Genomic DNA, 19,495 nt, shown 5'->3' with positions numbered 1-19,495 from the left:
TGATGATTTCAAGTGGGAGAGATTTAGTGAATAATTTATGGAGAAAACGACCTCTGAATGAGGCTTAATAAGAGATAGAATTATAAAAGCAATGTACCAGCTTGAGGCTGTTATTAGAAATAAATTAAAAGGCATGAACAAAAATACTGAAGCAGAAAGGTAGAAGGAATACTTATAACCAATAAGAATTTCAGCTTAACTATATTGAAGAAAGTTCATTTGGAACAATAAATAACTACTGGAGTATCCTTAAGATCCATTTTAGGTAATAGTTACAACTTTTTAGTATAATTTTGTTTACCCATGAAATATTGAAATGAAATTGGATATAAAAAGCCAAACATTATCTTCTATGCTAGCTGAAGTTTTCCTCTAATACCTATTTCTAGTAGTTTCTTTAGTATCTAAAAGTAGTGACAGTTTTAGAAGAGAATGCATTTATTTAATCAATGCTTTCCTGGCGTTTATAGGCTTAATATTTCCATAAATAGAAAATAGGTAGGGATATTGTCTAAAAATATATATTATTTAACACAAAACACATTCTTAGAAATACTAAAAATTCTATACTTCTTAATCAGCTTACATGGTTAGAAAGAATAGATTAGAATTGCTTTCCAAATTCTGAAAGATTATACTGGAATGAATCACACACAAAATAAAAAATATCAACCAGTTTCTTGGAGTTCCCTATTTCAGCTTTATGGAGACCAACAATGCAATGTACCTCAAAACTTCGAAGTAAATTTAATTTCTGCTGACAAACTCAATTATAATGGATGAAATCAGTTATCTAGCTAGGTAGATGTAGATATAGATACAGATACAGATATAGATATAGATATAAATATATAGACCATATAAAACAGGATGAATTTTAGACCAAAGGGAGAAAAAGCAAGACCTAGAAATTCAATTATATAGTGATAAATGTAAAGGAAATAAGTTGATTAAAGATGGTAAATTCCTGGCACTACTGCTGCCATTCTTCTTTCTTTTTTCAGAGGGAATATCTCAAATGAATCATAACACTTTTCACACTAAATTCTAACTCAGCCTGAAATCTTTGAAGGGAACACTGCTCTAGCCTCTTTGATGGTAAAAACAGAAGTGTGGCAGTTCCATTACTAGTATTTGGTGAAACTGATATCTCAATCAACTCAACTGAAAACAAACCCCAAACTAAACAAAAACAAAAAAGTAAATACAAAGTGGTAGTTAAAAAAAAGAGAAAGAGAACTAAACAACTAAAAGTAATTCTGAACACAACATTGAACTGGCACAAAGGTTATGAATCCACAGAGGCCAGATATTAACTGAAAACTGGAAAACCGAGAGGTAAACAAGCATAAAGCCAATTTTGTTTGTTTCTTTGTTTTGCAAATGCAAGTGATTTTAACCTTCTGCTATGATGACTCAGTGCATGAGGTAGACAAAATGCATAGATTCCATACAATAGGTCTAAAGCAGTGGTCTCCAACCTTTTTGGCACCAGGGACTGGTTTTGTGGAAGACAATTTTTCCAGAGACCAGGGGTTGTGGGGAGGATGGTTTTGGGATGATTCAAGTGCATTACATTTATCATGCACTTTATTTCTATTATTATTACATTGTAATTATAGAACAAAATAATTATACAACTCACCATAATGCAGAATCATGGGAGCCCTGAGCTTGTTTTCACCTGCCACTCACTGATAGGGTTTTGATATGAGTCTGCAAGCAACTGATTTATTATGGTCTCTTGTGCAGTCAAACCTCTCTGCTAATGATAATCTGTATCTGCAGCCACTCCCCAGCACTAGCATCACCACCTCAGCTCCATCTCATATCATCAGGCATTAGATTCTCATAAGGAGCATGCAACCTAGATCCCTCGCATGCACAGTTCACAGTAGGGTTCATGCTCCTATGAGAATATAATGCCACTGCTGATCCGACAGGAGGCGGAGCTCAGGCGGCAATGTGAGCAATGGGGAGTGGCTGTAAATACAGATGAAGCTTCGCTCACTTGCCCGCCATTCACCTCCTGCTGTGCAGCCCAGTTCCTAACAGGCCACAGACTGGTACCTGTCCATGGCCCAGGGGTTCAGGACCCCTGATCTAAAGGGAGACTGCACAAAGCTAGACCCCTAAAGGGTTGTCTGAAGATGACAAGAGATAATTATGCTGCACAAAAGGATTGATGAAAATGATTTTGTTTTTAATTCTTATGAACTTGTACTGAATCAATGAAAAAAAATTAACCTTAACTAAAAATTTGAGCCATAAGTCCACACTGTTGTTTGCAGACCAAATTTACCATATAAGTGTAATTAAAAGAAAAACAAAAACAAATACAAAAATACAAATGCAACATAAGCTTTAAAGGATTCCATATGTAAAATTCCAATTTTGATGGAACTGATGGAAGACAAAGCACAGAGAACCCATCAAAACCCAAATATGATTAATAAAAAAAATTCATAACTGTACACATATTGGAGAAAGTAAAAAACACCAAAGAAAAATATCTTGAAAAATATGAAAGTGTCAATATTTCTTAGATGTCAGTTCTCGCTAGGTGATCTAGGGAGATACAATACAATTCCCGTGAAATACAATACAATACAATTCCCATGAAAATCCCCATGGTCTATTTTGTAAAATTACAAAAGATGATTCTAAAATTTTTAAAGAAATACAATACCTAGATGAGACAAAAGAATTCTGAAAAAGAACAAGATGAAAGAACTTCTACTATCTCATTTCTAGATACACTATTATTGTGTAATGATGATTTTTAGTATGTCAATTGTACCTCAGTTTAAAAGTTGAAAAAAGGGAGGGACAAATTTGTGACTATAATATACTCCCTCTGATTTAGTAAACCTTAAAACGTAAGTGTCTGTTGCACAACATAAATGGTCAATAAATCAGTTGTGTTAAAAATATATATATATGTCAATAAACACATGAAAAAATGATCAATATTATTAATCATCAGAGAACTTCTAAATTAAAAAGACTTATGATACTCTGTTGGTAAGGATGTAGAGCACCTGGAACTCTCATATACAGCAGTTGGTAAAATAAAATGATATAACTCCTTTGGAACATGTTTGGCAATTCCTTGCAAAAGCAGACAACAAAACCAAAAATATATTCAGAAAAAGGAAAAAAAGAGAAAAAAGAAAAAAAAACTTAAGATGAATGGAAGAAAGGAAAAAAAATAGAACAAATAAGACAGTAGGCAGAAATGATGAAAACTATAACACTTAAATGTATCGGTAATCACAATTTATATAAATAAATGCAATCTTCAAATACCTAAATTGTGAGGATGAAGTTTGAAAATGGTAAGATAGAAAAGCAAAAACAATGTGTACTAGTCAAAAGAATGCTGGTGTTGTAATTTTAATATTTTTTAAAAATCCATAAAACAAAAAATTAATAGAAATAAACTGGATTGGTGAAAAACAAAAAAAGATTCAGTTCTCTGAGAAGATATAATAATCTGAACTTGGAGGGAATGAATAAAAATAGTCTTAAAATATAAAGACTAAATTAGCCTACTAAGGAGAAACTGAATAATTCACCATTATAATGTGACATTTTAATACAGCTTTCTTGGAAATTAGAGACAAAATAAATCATAAAGTAAGTTTATGACTTGAACATCATGATGGGCAAGTTTGATTAAACGGGCATATGTGTAACACTAAATCTTTTAAGCAGAGGTGAAAGTTTTATAAATCATTCCTTTCCTAAGTCATGAATCAACTGAGGTTTCAAAGGATTTCTGTTATTCTAGTCAATTCTATGATTACAATTCAGTTATAACCAAAGTCAATTATAGAAAGTTACCAAAACTTCTATAAAAATATTGGAATAAAAATAATAAAAACAATTCAGAGGGCATACTTACCCTGGAAATTGAGAAATACATACATTAAATTTTAAAAGTACTACATTAGTACCAGTGGGAAGTACCTAAGGGAGTACTGCAAAGGGATTTCATAACTCAAAGGCTTATATTTGAAAGGAAGAATGCTAAAAACTAATAAGCTAGACATTCAACATAGTAATTTAAAAACAATATTGGATAAAAGATAGAAGAAAATGTAATAACACGAGGAGTAGACGTTAGTGAAATAGAAAACAAAGATAAATGGAGAAGAAAAATTAAGCCCAAAATATGGTTCATGGAAAAGGAGGGAGAGATGAAAGGGAGAAGACAGGGGGGACAAGAGCAAGTGCAAGAGTGAGTGCAGGCAGCCCAGAGCAGAAGAGGTGCTTCAGCAAGAGCAAAGGGGCACTAATAAGCCAACCCGGGAGTCCAAATGGGACACTGCCACCACTAGTAAAAGGATTAAACATGTAATAAGAGGATACGTTACACTTTGAGAATGTTCTTGAATAATATATGAAATGGAAAGAATACTTTTAAAAGTACAAAACACAAATTAAGAGATACAAACATCCAGTTACAAAATAAATGAGTCACAGGTGTAAAATGTACAGTGTGGGGAATATAGTCAGAAATTATGCATTATTTTTGTATGGTGACATATCGTAACTAGACTTAGCTTGGTGATCATTTTGAAATGTATAGAAATATCAAATCACTATGCTGTGTAACAGGAACTAATGTAGTGCCATAGAGGTGGGGAGTGGGGGAACTGGATGAAGGCAGTCAAAAGGTAGAAACTTCTAGTTATAGGATAAATAAGTACTAGGGGTGTAATGTACAACACAATAAATATAATTAATACTGCTGTATGTTGTATATGAACATTGTTAAAAGAGTAAATCTTGAGTCCTCATCACAAGGAAAACAATGTTTTTCTATTTCTTTAATGTTATATCTATATGAGATAATGGCTGTTCACTGAACTTATTCTGATAATCATTTCATGATGTATGTAAGTCAAATCATTACGCTGTACATCTTAAACTTATACAGTGCTGTATGTCAATTTTATCTCAATAAAACTGGAAGAAAAACAAAAAGTACTAAAACTGACTCCAGAAGAAATGGAAAAATCGTAATAGTCCTGTATTGATTAAATACATTTAAACATTAATTAAATTTTTTCTAACAAAGAAAGCAATAACCCCAGATACTTTACAATCTAACTCCAATTCTAAGCAAGCTTTTCCCAACAATTAAAAAAAGAACATAATTCCTCAGCAAATTTTATGAGTTTAACACAATTTGATACTGAAATAAAACAAGTACATTAAGAAAAATCACAAGACCTACTGAGTCTTAAAGCTAACAACATTCTTTTTTTTTTTTTTTTGCAGTACGCGGGCCTCTCACTGTTGTGGCCTCTCCCATTGCGCAGCACAGGCTCCGGATGCGCAGGCTCAGCGGCCATGGCTCACGGGCCCAGCCGCTCTGCGGCATGTGGGATCTTCCCGGACCGGGGCACGAACCCGTGTTCCCTGCATCGGCAGGCGGACTCTCAACCACTGCGCCACCAGGGAAGCCCCTAACAACATTCTTTTATATGCTAAGAAAGCCACCTTCTGAGTTATAACTTAGTCAAAGATATGCATATTTTTTTAAATCGAAATGGAATATTTTTCCATTTAAAATATATCTAGTTATGTTTTTGTTTGTTTATATCCTATGTCAGTTTATCCTATATTTAGATTGCCAGAGTAAATTGCCTGAGACTCAGCAGTCCCCTAATACAATGCTACAGACCCTAATACAATGATAAACATAAGATTTTTGAAATTCTAAACCTGAAGGCTCCAGTTTTATTTCCCCATGTTTCTAGACGAACATCTATATTTTCTAGTTTATATGGAGGACTCACTGAGATCTGTGCCCAGGCTTCCTCTCAGTGCTGTCAACTGTCACCTCCTTATGTGAGCCTTAATTTTAGTCAATTACTTTATTTCATGTTCTCCAAACAGGCTCTCCTCACTGACACTGCATTTACATGAAACTCTTCTCCTTGTCTTCTACTTGCTGAATGATTCTCAACATCCAGTTCATGTTTCACTGTCTTCATAATGCATTTTACAACTTTCCAAATCTTTGCTAAACTTCCATATTCATAAATGTTTGCATAGCTCCTTTGGTCTTTTATACTCATTTATGTGTATACAAGTACAGCCCTGAAATACATAAGCTCTAAGTCCTTTGTAAAGTATTACGTATATTAGGACCACGAAAGGGTAAAATGTTCTCTACGATATGCATCTTTTGCTGTGGTAAGAAACACATAATGTAAAATTTACCATCTTAACCACTTTTAAGTGCTCAGTCATGTCAAGTGTATTCATATTAATCTGAAATGCTACCCCCATTAAAAAAACAACTTTCCTTTTTCCTCCCTCCAGCCTTGGCAACCACCATGAACTTGCCTACTCTAGATATTTTATGTAAGTTGAATAAAACAGTATTTGTCCCTCTGTAACTGGCTCACTTCACCAAGCACATGTCTTCAAGTTTCATCCATGCTGCAGCATCTGATAAGACTTTACTATATGCACTTGTTGATGCATCTATAGCATTTTCATTTCTTTGGAATGATCACTTTCTTAGATATTTTCATTTTTTCACTAATATCTTTACTGCTAGTGGTGGGCTTTTATTTATTTATTTGTTTGTACTTATGTGAGAGGAGCATTATTCACAAAATATTTTTATTGAACTCTTAAATATTACTGACACTGACTGAATTAAATATAGCAAAAACATGATGCACTGCAGATTGAAGTGGGGGGAGAATGGTAGTGATGCATGTTGTTTTATATTTTACTATGTGTTAAGTAGATTTTCATGGACCCACTTGTCAGTGTACACCACTAAAGTTTGTGCCCCAGTAAAAGTACCAGTTACTTGCTGTCATGAGTCTTTGGGTTCATTATGAATAGTAGAACGTATTTCGTTTAAATCAATGAAGGCCAAGAATTTGCTTTGTCTCTAAACTAAAATAGTACAAAATCTCTTTCCTGTCATCTTAGTATCTTTATAATGTCTGGCCCAGTGATATGTATAAACTAGGTGCTCAATAAATATCTATATGGGGTTTAATTTCTTACTGTGAAGATGATATTGAACTTGACATAAAAATTATTGCTATAAGAAGTAAATATCCTCAGGGAACGATACTCAATATCTTCTAAATAACCATAATGGAAAAGAATATGAAAAAGAATACATATATATATATATATGAATAACTGAATCACTTGGCTGTACACCAGAAACTAATACCACATTGTAAATCAACTATACTTTAATAAAAAAATTTTAAAAGGAAGTAAATATCATACAGTAAGCACAGAAGACATAATTATGCATTCCAGTCACCTTTTTTTTTGCTGTACGCGGGCCTCTCACTGTTGTGGCCTCTCCCGTTGCGGAGCACAGGCTCCGGACGCGCAGGCCCAGCGGCCATGGCTCACGGGCCTAGCCGCTCCGCGGCACGTGGGATCCTCCCAGACCGGGGCACGAACGCGTGTACCCTGCATCGGCAGGCGGACTCTCAACCACTGCGCCACCAGGGAAGCCCCCAGTCACCTTTTAGTTTCTAAGCCATGTTGTCTTCCCCAAGGCTGTGGTGCTTGTTCCTTCTTTGGAGAAATTGCTCCCTCAATAGCGCTGCATGACTGACTCCTTCCTGTTATTTAGGTATCAGCCTAAATATCACTTAAATCAGAGGGGCCTTACTTGACCACTCAATTTAATAACATTGGCCCTTCCTGTAATTATCTTTTATCCGTCAAGTTTATCTTGGTTTGTTTTCCTTATAAGATTTAATACCAGATGAAACTATGTTTTTCATTTATCCATTTACTTTCTCCTTCTCCTCTTTAGAAGATAATCTTCCTGAAAATGATTCCTTTTTTTTGTCCTATTGTTGCTCTATTTCTAACACCATGCATCAATTAAAGATACTCAGTAAACAGTTGCCAGATTAATAAATAACTGAATTTATATAATATTAATTACAATATTATATTTTAAAGGATAATACAGAGAAATTATAGTAAGATGAAGAAAGTAGTTATGCAAGTACATATACAAACACATAATGTACACACACATATTTCTACTATTTACCTTTCCAAAAATGCTTAATCTTCTGGAGTCAATGTATGGCTGTTTCAGTAAAAATCTGAAATGAAAAAAGAAAAAATTATAGCTATGACTTCTTGAGTTAAATGAACCATAGAAATCCATTCTTAGCAACAAGAAAAAAAACAAAACAGAACAAAGCAGAGGTCAAACGAGACTGCTTTAGTGGTTGCAGCTCTATTCATGTAGAAGGGTCCTGTTTACCAAAATCTTGCTACTCAGAGTGGTGGTGCAGTAGTTTGGGTATCACACCTGTTAGCTTGTTACAAATGCAGAGTCTTGGGCCCATTACCAGCCTACTGAATCAACATCTGTATTTTAACAATATCCTAGCTAATGTCTGTATACTGTTTTAAAGAACCTACTAGTTTTCTCAGGTCACTTTTTCATGCCAATGTGGGAAAGGTATCTGTGAAAGTTCAAGAACTGTAATTAACTGGGACAATAATAGACATTGTGGATTATTGTAAATAAATAATATAGTAGTTTAATTAAGGTCTCTCCCATTTTCATAAGTCCAAAGTGGATTCTAATTCCAGAGGGGGAAGTATGATAATTCTTTTGTCACTGAGAGTGAAAGATACTTGAAAAAATACAACAGTCTTTATGATTAACTTAGAAAATTGTTTAATCATTAAAATATAAATCTCTTAGCATTTACTAATGCTAAGTATTCTATATCACATATCTAGTTTCTCATTACAGGAAAAACGATAAGAAAATGTACATTCACTTACTTCACTGCTGCTATTTGGTCCTTTATTTCCACTGAGCCTAACCTTCGATGAATCTCCTGCAAAATTTTCAGGCCCTGGAATCCACTTCCTCTGCCATCAAACCGTGCTGTGATGACGTTACCCGTGCCAACAAGTACTGAATCCCAGTCAAAATGGAACTTATCTGTAACCAGCTGGCCTCCTGGCTCTTCATCCCTGCAAATATCAACACATTTGACCAAAACAAGAACAACTGACAATGTGGTCGAAATTTATTGGTTAATAATTATGGAAAAGACCCATGTTGGCTATTAAAATTTCTCTTAATTCTTGATATTAAACCTGAAAATATAAACGTCATTTTCCTTTGTAAATTTTCAAATGAAAAGCTCTTTGAATGAAATGAAAATATGAAACAGAATTTAAAACTGTTTATGAGAAATTATTTAACCCATTTTAAAAAGAGAAAAATAAAGAAAAAAGCACACACTTTCCATAGGCATATCTAAAGAATGATCATCAAGTTGACATACAGGCCCCACTTTACTGGATTTCTTACAGACAGTGTGTTTTAGAAATGTTTTGCAGATGGTATACAAGGGCCAAAGGGTCTGACAGAGAGAGGAATCAGTCATGGAAGCTTAATAATAATTTAACAAGAAATGTACGATCCTAAAGCACGTCAGATTCAAAAAGAAATACTGCATTAATATTTCCTGAATTGTTTTTTGTGAAGTAATTCTCACTGAGAAGAATTTAAGCAAACAGTGAGGAAAAATTCTTTTTTATCACTAAATTTGACAGCAAGAAAAGGAAGCAGACACGCATATGTTTGAAAAATTTGAAAGCTAAAAGTAAAGATGGAAACACAAATTATAAATCATGAACATTCTGTCCAGAGGGAAAAGGTGATACAATTTTAAAATGTCACACTACTATGGTATTTATAATTTATTTTCCAGAATATAGAACAGGTAAAAAAGCAGACTCTCATAAAATCACACAGATGATCTAGGTCCAAACCTAGGTACAGTTCAAAAACACAGTGGTCCACGTGATAGATTTTAAGAGTAACAAAACATCTAACTCTCTGAAAAGATCTCCATTTATAGTTGGGCTGCATACTAGAAATCTTCACCCTACTCACTCTCCTGTGAAGACACCAAACTTGCCTTCAAGTTTATGCAAATGTGTTGCTTTGAAGCATTAAAATATACCAATACACAAATTAATCATCATTAACAAGTTTTAGGTTATCAGATTTGCTAAAGGAAATAACTTCTGGGCAGCAAATAGAACTGAGCAGATACAGAGGTTGTGTGGGACCAATGAGTTGGGTAAAGAAGGAGGTAGGGAATAGGGCAAAATGTTAGACAACTAAAATTTACTGAATGCTGTTATGGAACGAATTGTGTCTCTCAAAATCCATATGTTGAATCTCCAACGTCCACTATCTCAGAATCTGATTGTATTTGGAGACAGTGCCTTTACAGTAGTGATTAAGTTGAAATGAGGCTATTAGAGTGAACCTTAATCCAATCCAACCTGTGTCCTTGCAAGAGGAAATGAGGACAACAGAGAGACCCTAGGGGTGTGCATGCACAGAGAAAAGAACATGGGAAGAGGCAGCAAGAGGGCAACGATCTGCAAGCCAAGGAGAGGTCTCAGAAGAAATAAAGCCTGCTGACATCTAGCTCTTGGATGTTGAGCCTCTAGAACGGTGAGAAAATAAATTTCTGTTGTTTAAAATACGTAGTATGTGTTATTTTGCTATGTCAGCCCTAATAAACTGATACAAAGGCCTTCTATGATCTAAGCACTTAAGATCCTTTATCTTATTTACTATACACCAACAAAAGTTACTTAACCTTTCTGGGGAGGAAGTTGCCTGTCGCATGGCTTATTGCATTCCAATGTATTATTATTCCTACACTGTAAATAAAGAAATTGTGCCACGGAAGGGTTTTAATAATGACCTACTCCATGCCTTCCTAAATCACACATTTAATGGTGATCCTGTGATTCCAAATATAGAACTGTTTTGTCCTTCCACAGTGTTTGCCACCTTTATCTCTTTTTTTTAATTTAATTTTTAATTTATTTTAGGTTTTGCAATTTACCTCTTGATCAGATTATTAGGAATTGTTACTACACATTTCCATGTGCTTTTGCCTAGAATTCCAATTGCCTAGTTCAGAGTGAAGTCTGAAATGGCTATTTTTTCCACATTCCCAGATGATACTGATGTAACTTGTGTACCATTTGAGAAAGAGCATGAATCACCGTGCGTGGCACACTTTCTGGTGCCTGGAGAACATAGAGAATGCTTGTTGAACTAGACAGTTTCAGGGAAAGTAGACTCCAGTGAAGTTTAAAATGGAAGGACCTTAAAAAGCTTAATAAATCCTGTACTTTGAAGCTTGGGGATTTATTGCAAATATTAGAAAACAGAATATGATTCACAGAGGACAAGATACAGCATTAACTTCAACATTTAAGCTGAGTAAAAATATGACAGTTTAAGTCCCAATTTCACTCTGAACATAGATAGGGAAGATACTAAAACACTATGACTCAGTTTCCTTATCTTTAATAATGGTAAAATACTGTCTTGTTTTCCTCAAAGTGTTTTGTAAGCATTAAATGGCATCATGTATTTGAAAATACTTTGTGAAATATAGTAAGCAATATAAGATTATTATTAGATTTACTGAACAATAGAAACTGTTACTATTACTCTTTTGTTTGAAGTCACTTTTACTTATACTGAGCATATTTCCTTATAGTTCAAAATGGAAAACTGTATAAAAGATTTTGGCCAGTAATTAAATTGAGAAATATCTATGGATCAAGATATTATACCATGCAGTAGGAGCTGTTATACCAAGGGGTCTTCCATTTTCTAGATGGTCAAAGATACCAAAGGTTCATAAGAAAATTAAAAAGTGCAATCAACAGATCCTTTGGAGCAATTATCAGCATGTTGTTAGTTACTAAGGCAAGAGAGCCTAGAAATAAACCCATGCACCTATAGTCAATTCATCTTCAACAAAGTAGGCAAGAATATACAGTTGAGAAAGGACAGTCTTTTTGACATGTGGTGTTGGGAAAGCTTGACAGCTACATGTAAAACAATGAAATTTAGAATATTCCCTCATACCATATACAAAAATAAACCCGAAATTGTTTAAAGATCTAAATGTAAGACATGACACCATAAAACTCCTGGAAGAGAACATAAGCGAAACACGCTTTGACATAAATCATACAAATATTTTCTTAGATCAGTCTTTCAAGGCAAAAGAAATAAAAGCAAAAATAAACAAATGGGACTTAATCAAGCTTAAAAGCTTCTCCACAGCAAAGGAAACCTTTAACAAAATGAAAAGATAACCTACTGAGTGAGAGAAAATATTTGCAAACAATGCGACCGACAAGGGGTTAATATCCAAAATATACAAACAGCTCAAAAAACCAAACCAAAACAACCCAATTTAAAAAATGGGCAAAAGACCTAACTAGACATTTTTTCCAAAGAAGACATACAGATTCTAACAGGCCACATGAAAAGATGCTCAACATCACTAATTATTAGAGAAATTCAAATCAAAACCACAATGAGGTATCACCACACACCAATCAGAATGGCCATCATCAAAAAACCTACAAACAATAAATGCTGGAGAGGGTGTGAAGAAAGGAGAACCCTTGTACACTGTTGGTGGGAATGTAAATTGGTGCAACCACTATGGAAAATAGTATACAGGTCCCTTAAAAAACTAAAAATAGAACTACCATATCATCCAGCAATCCCACTCCTGGGCATATATCCAAAGGAAACCATAATACCAAAAGATACACGCACCCCAATTTTCATAGCAGCATTATTTACAATAGCCAAGGCATGGAAGCCACCCAAGTGCCCATCAGCAGTTGATTGGCTTAAGAAGGTGTGGTTTGTATATAGGATGCAATATTACTGAGCCATAAAAAAGAGTGAAATATTGCCATTTGCAGCAACGTGGATGGACCTAGAAAATAGTATGCTTAGCGAAGTAAGTTAGACAAAGACAAACCCTATGTGATATCACTTATATTTGGAATCTAAAAAAAAATACAAATAAATCTATATATGAAACAGAAATAGACTCACAGACATAGAAAACAAACTTATGATTACTAAAGGGGAGAGAGAGGGAGGGACAAATTAGAAGTATGGGATTAACAGATAGAAACTACCATACATAAAATAGATGAGCAACCTGGAATTACTGTATAGCACAGGGAATTATACCCAATATCTTACAATAACTTAAATGATACATAATCGGCAAAAAACTTGAGTCGCTATGCTGTATACCTGAAACTAACACAATACTGTAAATCAATTATACTTCAATAAAAAAAGAAAAGAAAAAATATAGTTTAAAATAAGGCACATTTTTCAAACTTATGATTAATAGGTGATTGTAGATTTTTCAAAGCAAAAACTCAATTCCTTACTCATGCTCGCAATACCCAGGAAAAATATACAATTTCATTCATTTGCTCTGCTTCACCTGCTTTCAGTGTTAGAACACAAAATGTTATAATCTATTATCAGCCAATAATTTTAACACATTTCTCTGTCTAGTTGGGTGTGTTGTTCTTTCTTTCTTGGTGCAGAATACAGGCATATCTATTTCAATATCAATTAGAACATGGATTATGATGGTAAGCACTGCCTGTATAAGAAACAAGCCAGAGACTTGCAGAAGCAAGGGGGAGATTTTTCACAGTGTTCACCAGAAATTTTTTTCAACAAATAAAGGCAAGAAAATATTACTTATTTGATGAAGTAGGAAACGATATATGGCTGTAGGGATGACCACAAGGAAGGTACTGTAAACCAAATCATCCGTCATATAATAAATGGGTATCACAACTCGTGTATGTATTGGCCATGCAGAATTGGTGAGCTCCCATTCATGTGCCTCCTCTGTTTTCCTCTGAGTGTCTGCCGCATCCTTTTTTTGATATGGTTTTGCTTTACTCTCTCTGTCTCAGAAATCTCTGGGGACATATAAAGAACAGTGTTTCAAGGTTGAGAATAGGGACACACAATTTTGTTGAAAGTTGTATGAAAAGAACAATTCCATGTGTTTTAAGCAGTGAAAAGGTCACAGCAATATGAAATGTGTCCACTTCCTAACACAGGCAGCAAAATCAACTTAAGACTAAACTTTTCTTAGAAGTTAAGGTCTTTGAGGGTAGAGTTCACATCTGTTTTAATACCTTGAACACTCAATGTCTCTGCGTGGATGAAGAGAACATGATATAAGCAAATAATGAAATAAAGAAAAAAGGCTGAGCAAAACACACAAAATTCAATAGACCTTTAAAATGACAAAACAAGCCACTTTATGACATAACAAAACATCACCTATTTCAAAAACTGAATTAAAGTGAAGAGATTTGTTCGGAGTACGTTTGGTCAGGTTCACAAAATGCTATATAAATTCATGAAAAGAGCTGGATTTACGTTCAGAAAGGATAGGTTTTGACTTTGTTATCAATATGCTGAGTTACTCTGGCAATTATATGCTCTTTTTATCTTCATTTATTGTTTTCATTATAGAATAATGTGTTGTAAATAGTTAAGATCACATAGAGTACATTTTTAAAAGCCTTTTCCTTACCACGAAAACTTTGGCTAGATAAACAAGGAAAATATTTACCAGTGAGAGAACTTTCCATGAGTGATCTATTGAATGGCAGAATGTTTCTTTTTCCTACAAGGCAGAATTTCAAAACCGCTATACAACAGCTGGGTATCTGTGTCTACTGGGTTGTGGAAGGAGGGGACAGAGAAAATTGCTTGTCATCTTGGTTCTTTGCTCTTTTTAGGCTTAGAATAGACCAACTTCAGCTGCATAAGTGCTAGATAAGAGCTAGACTCAGGGAGAGCTGTGTTGCAATTTTATTTTAGAGATAGTAAACTAAAAAAGAGTGTGGAAAGAAGGGTGACAGACAGAATGAAAGGCCAGATAAGGGAAAAGAAACTGATGCTGCAGAGAGCTGCATCACAGTACATTCTTAAGGAAAATGAATTGTCAGCGCTTTTGATTTTGTTCTTTAGGAGAGAACTCATTTCACAATAGAACATGAGTTTGACATGAGTAGAGTGAAACGATATTTGTCTTGTCTTAACCTGAAATTTATAAAAATTTATATTCAGCGATGACTTAGTTATAACGTAAGTACATCTAAAAGCTAATGAAATCTATCCTGTTTCAAGCAATATATATCAATACATGCAGATACATACATTGGTCAAGGGCTTCTTGGCCAATTCCTTCTATTTCTCATTTTATTATCCATAGACTTCCCTCTCATGGAAGGATTGTCCTACATGCAGATTGGTGGAATGAGTTTTTTCATATATATACTACATCATATAAGAAATAACATTCTTTTTTTTCTGTCATAGAACAGGTTCTTGTTCACATCCTCATCTTCTTCCATTAGGAATATTATAATATAATATAACCTGCAAGTTTCTGATCCCTGGTTTGTTTACATATAATTTCTGGCTGAATTAATTTCCATGGAGTTACAACTAGGGAAGCGTTTGATATGGACAAGTTTATTCATGCCTCTAACCAGACCCCGTGGTCTACCTGATAATACATAGAAAGTTAGGCTTATCAAACAAATTCTCAAGTTGTGTTATCCTCCATCACCTGTGTTTGTATACTTTCATTCATAGATCTTTCCCATGTTAAACTTTTTAGAAAATATTGCCTATATTAATGACCTGAACCTTATAGTGATGTGAGATGTTATCATGAAAAGGGTACAGAATATGTTGGTAAAACCAAAATGAGTTGAGCCCAGGCCCAGTGGCTTTGACAAGTGCCTTCCCTTCCCTATGCCTAAGTTTGCTTTGGTGTGGAAGATGATAATAATAGTGTCTACCTAGTAGAGTTATGGTAAATATTAAATAAAATAATATATATATATAAATTGCTTAGCAAAGTGTCCAGTTTGTAGTTTGTTAAATATTAACCCAATGTTCTGGTCAATGCTATGGGACTTGACTGTTTCATCTTCCATTCCTCTCAAGGAAGCTGAGCTCCCAAACCTGGCCATCCCTAGGCAACTCTGCAGTGATAAGTCCTGAGCTTTTATATTATAAAAATCAAGTTTTTCTTATTTGGCTCAGTCCAAAGGACGAAAAATTCAGTTGCAGTAAAAGTGTTCTACTTTTCACAGTGGGTGGGTCTTTCAGTTAACTTAGAATGAATGAATATGTATGTATTTGGTTTTTTCTGTGTAACTGATTTCTTTCTACACATAGTCACATGTGATTATGCATCTGAGTGTAATTTGTATGTCTCTGTATGTGTAAATTCTTTCTTTTGATTCCACAGATATATACTTCTTCTGGAACCAGTAAAACAAGAGAATGTTACCCTCATATACCTTTCTGATTTATAGAACTTATGACATAGATATTAGGTCTTTTTATTTTTTTGAGGCATTATTTTTTTTCAATAGTTTTCTTTATATTCAAGAAGCTGCTCAGACAATAAATTTAATATTTTTTCTTGATCAAAATTTGATCTCAAATTTGGGAGGGTATTTTGTGTTAATAAAACTGCATCTTTTCTCATCCATACCCTACTGCTCTTCTCACTTCTCTTCTTTTCCTCCTTCGATTTTTAGTAGAATAGCCTTCCACACATCAGGGTCAATTTCTGTCTGCTAAAGGCATTCTTCCTTGTCTGGAAGGAAATTCAATTCTATTTTGCTCTTTGGTTTCTCTTGAATAGAAGCTAGAGATTGCTCCTTAGCATGATATAAAAACTGCATAAAACTATCATTAGAGCAATGAAAAAAAAACAGAATTCAGTTCTTTAAATCAAGTTATTTATATTGATATAGGAAGCCAAAGAATGAAGAGCTTATCGGAACACAGGTTGAAATGTTAAACAGCACGGATATTAATGAGCCAACTACAAAACCCCAAAATGGACTGTTAGTATTATCCACACAAAATTAAGCTCGGGATAAACATCTTAGACAGCACATAAAATTATCAGAAGAGAACCAACAGAAAAAGGCCTCAGGGATGTCTTGTAGACAGAAATTGTGCAATGAAATGGAAGTTCCAATCGCCTAATCATCCCTACCGTCGAAGTCTTACTACATGAATTCTTATTTGTTGGCCAATTTCCATTTGGGATAATTTCTAACAGAGTGGTTGAGGAGGTCGAAAGAGAAAGGGGTTTGTTGATCTTTATTTTCAGTTGCTGGGGATGGTTGTGTAATCACGGAGCTAGAAAGCCCTTCATCCACCCCCTGGCCTTTGAGACACTGACACCTAAATCACTCACAATCAAAAGACAGTTTAGCACATTGTATAAACAGATCGACAGGAGACTCTACCTCATTCTTTCTGTGAATATAATTGTCATGTAAATCTTTTATGCAAAAGGTCTGTTTTAGATATTATAATGGAAAATATTCTACACGCTGGCTTAAGGAATATGGGTATATTCCAAAAGAAATAGAAGTATGTGTATATTAAAATAAGAAGCTGATGGCAATCTTCACAACAATCTCATATTTCTTCATTTTCCATTTTGCGTGTGTGTGTGTGTGTGTGTGCTGCACGGCTTGTGGGATCTTAGTGCCCCAACCATGGGTTGAACCCTGGGGCCAAGGCAGTGAAAGTGCCAAGTTCTAACCACTAGAGCCCCAGAGAACTCCTTTCATTTTCTAAAGCAGAATACAATTCAGCATGAGAATGTTTTGAGTGTAACATTGAGGCATACAATACATAGGATGTATATCATGGATTGCAATGGATTTATAATATAGGGATGGATACTAATTATATACAAACTTTGAACCTTCATTTTATCATACACAGGGCATCATTCACCTTCAATAATACATGGTGGTTATACAATACATTTTCCCTAACTAGAATCCTTTAGCTGGATTCTAAATGTCAATTTATCAACTGAAAAATGTGGCTACATAAACACAGGTAACTTTAATCTTAGCTTACATTATTGTGTTAGTTAAACAGAAATAATAATAACTGTAGTGCTAACTATGAATAAGTAACATAATGTCACTGATGCACTCCGTCAGCTTGGGGCTTTGTTGGATTACCAAAGGAGAAAAACACCATGTTTAGTATCCTTAGTTTAACCTTTCAAAGACATGCCAAATTAGTAACATAGTTAATGTTTTCTTCTATCATAGATTTCAGAAAAAAATAAATAATTAAAACAGAAGAAAAGAATGATCTACTATAGTTATACCCTTACATTTATGACTTAATATGTGACCATCCAAACCAAAAAAAAAAAAAACAGAATTAGGAAACATTTCTTATGAAAAGCACTCGGAAGCATATCTTTAAATATAGAATATACTTGTATGTTTCAAAAAGGTAATCAATTGACATTATTCATATGAAACCATATCACATCATTCATGTCATTCATATGAAACCATTAATATCTGAGACCCGTATTAAGAGAGGAAAAGAGCTAAAATGGTATAAATATGTAAGTCATAGAAGTGACTATATATTTTTATACTAGTATATGTACATAAATCTATCAATTTAAAAGAATAGTCAAGAGAATATTATGTCTTACATATTATATACACATTTTTGTAAATTTAGAATTTTTTTCCCTGTGACATTTTCTTAATACATCAACTTTGAGTGTGTACAGTTTTAAACAGTACTAAGAAATTAATACTGACATTAAGAGGCATTATCTATAAACTGTGAAAGAACAAGCTCTAATCTGTTAAAGAATAATATAAAAAGTAATGATCACCTTCCCTCCTTCCATTACCAAGATTAAATGCCACTGTCTTTTCTCTTCTTCATTTCCTGGGTATTACAGTGTGAGTACATTTTACATTCACTTAAATGAGCAACATGAACAAGAATGAGAAAAGTCAGAAACTTAAAATTTAAAGTTTGACCCCCCTTACATGGCAAAGCAGTAATGACTCACTGAGACAAGTACTAGCTATCTCTCTTGTCCATTTACATCTAGCAAATGTGTTATCTTTGTAAGAAACTGAGAGTGAAATGGGTATGTATTTGGCATGAACAAGTGGATAATCAAATAATGTTATAGAAATTTTGGAATATGTGTGTCTTTACTCTTGGGAAACAAAACAAACTTACTTCTAACAATCTGATCTGCTCAAAAGTCTGTGAATCCACATAGTAAGTGAAGAGAGTAAAGACTTCCCATAAAGTGAACCCTCTGATTAGAATTTGGAATTTTATGAAATAGTGTGGATTGAGAATTTGATCTTTCACGTGGACTATCTAGGAACTTACTCATGGTTTTTTTAAATTAACTTTTTATTGGAGTATAGTTGCTTTACAATGTTGTGTTAGTTTCTGCTGTACAGCAAAGTGAATCAGCTATACGTATACGTACATCCCCTCTTTTTTGGATTTCCTTCCCATTTAAGTCACCACAGAGCATTGAGTAGAATTCCCTGTGCTATACAGTAGGTTCTCATTAGTTACCTATTTTATACATAGTAGTGTATATATGTCAATCCCAATCCCACAATTTGTCCTTTATAATCTTTATTTTACACCAAAGCATTAACACGGTACAGGTGGAAAATGTTACATTCTAGAGATTATCACAAACTGTTA

At 34.1% G+C, this 19,495-nt stretch overlaps 1 protein-coding gene across 4 annotated transcripts in view; it reads right to left on the bottom strand.

Annotated features, from left to right (window-relative positions):
• Positions 1-19,495, bottom strand: part of DPP10 (dipeptidyl peptidase like 10) — a 1,292,066-nt gene that overhangs the window by 17,498 nt on the left and 1,255,073 nt on the right. For all 4 annotated transcript variants that reach the window (XM_030843834.2, XM_060302530.1, XM_030843833.2 and 1 more), the window contains 2 exons: positions 8,821-9,015; positions 8,069-8,123 (listed from right to left, as the gene is read on the bottom strand). In XM_030843834.2, coding sequence (XP_030699694.2) covers positions 8,069-8,123; positions 8,821-9,015 — 250 coding nt within the window. The remainder of the gene's footprint in view (positions 1-8,068; positions 8,124-8,820; positions 9,016-19,495) is intronic.

Source organism: Globicephala melas, chromosome 7 (assembly GCF_963455315.2).
Source record: "Globicephala melas chromosome 7, mGloMel1.2, whole genome shotgun sequence".
Classification (NCBI taxonomy): domain Eukaryota; kingdom Metazoa; phylum Chordata; class Mammalia; order Artiodactyla; family Delphinidae; genus Globicephala; species Globicephala melas.
Note: the sequence above shows the minus strand (reverse complement) of the source record. Positions and strands in the feature narration are given on the sequence as shown.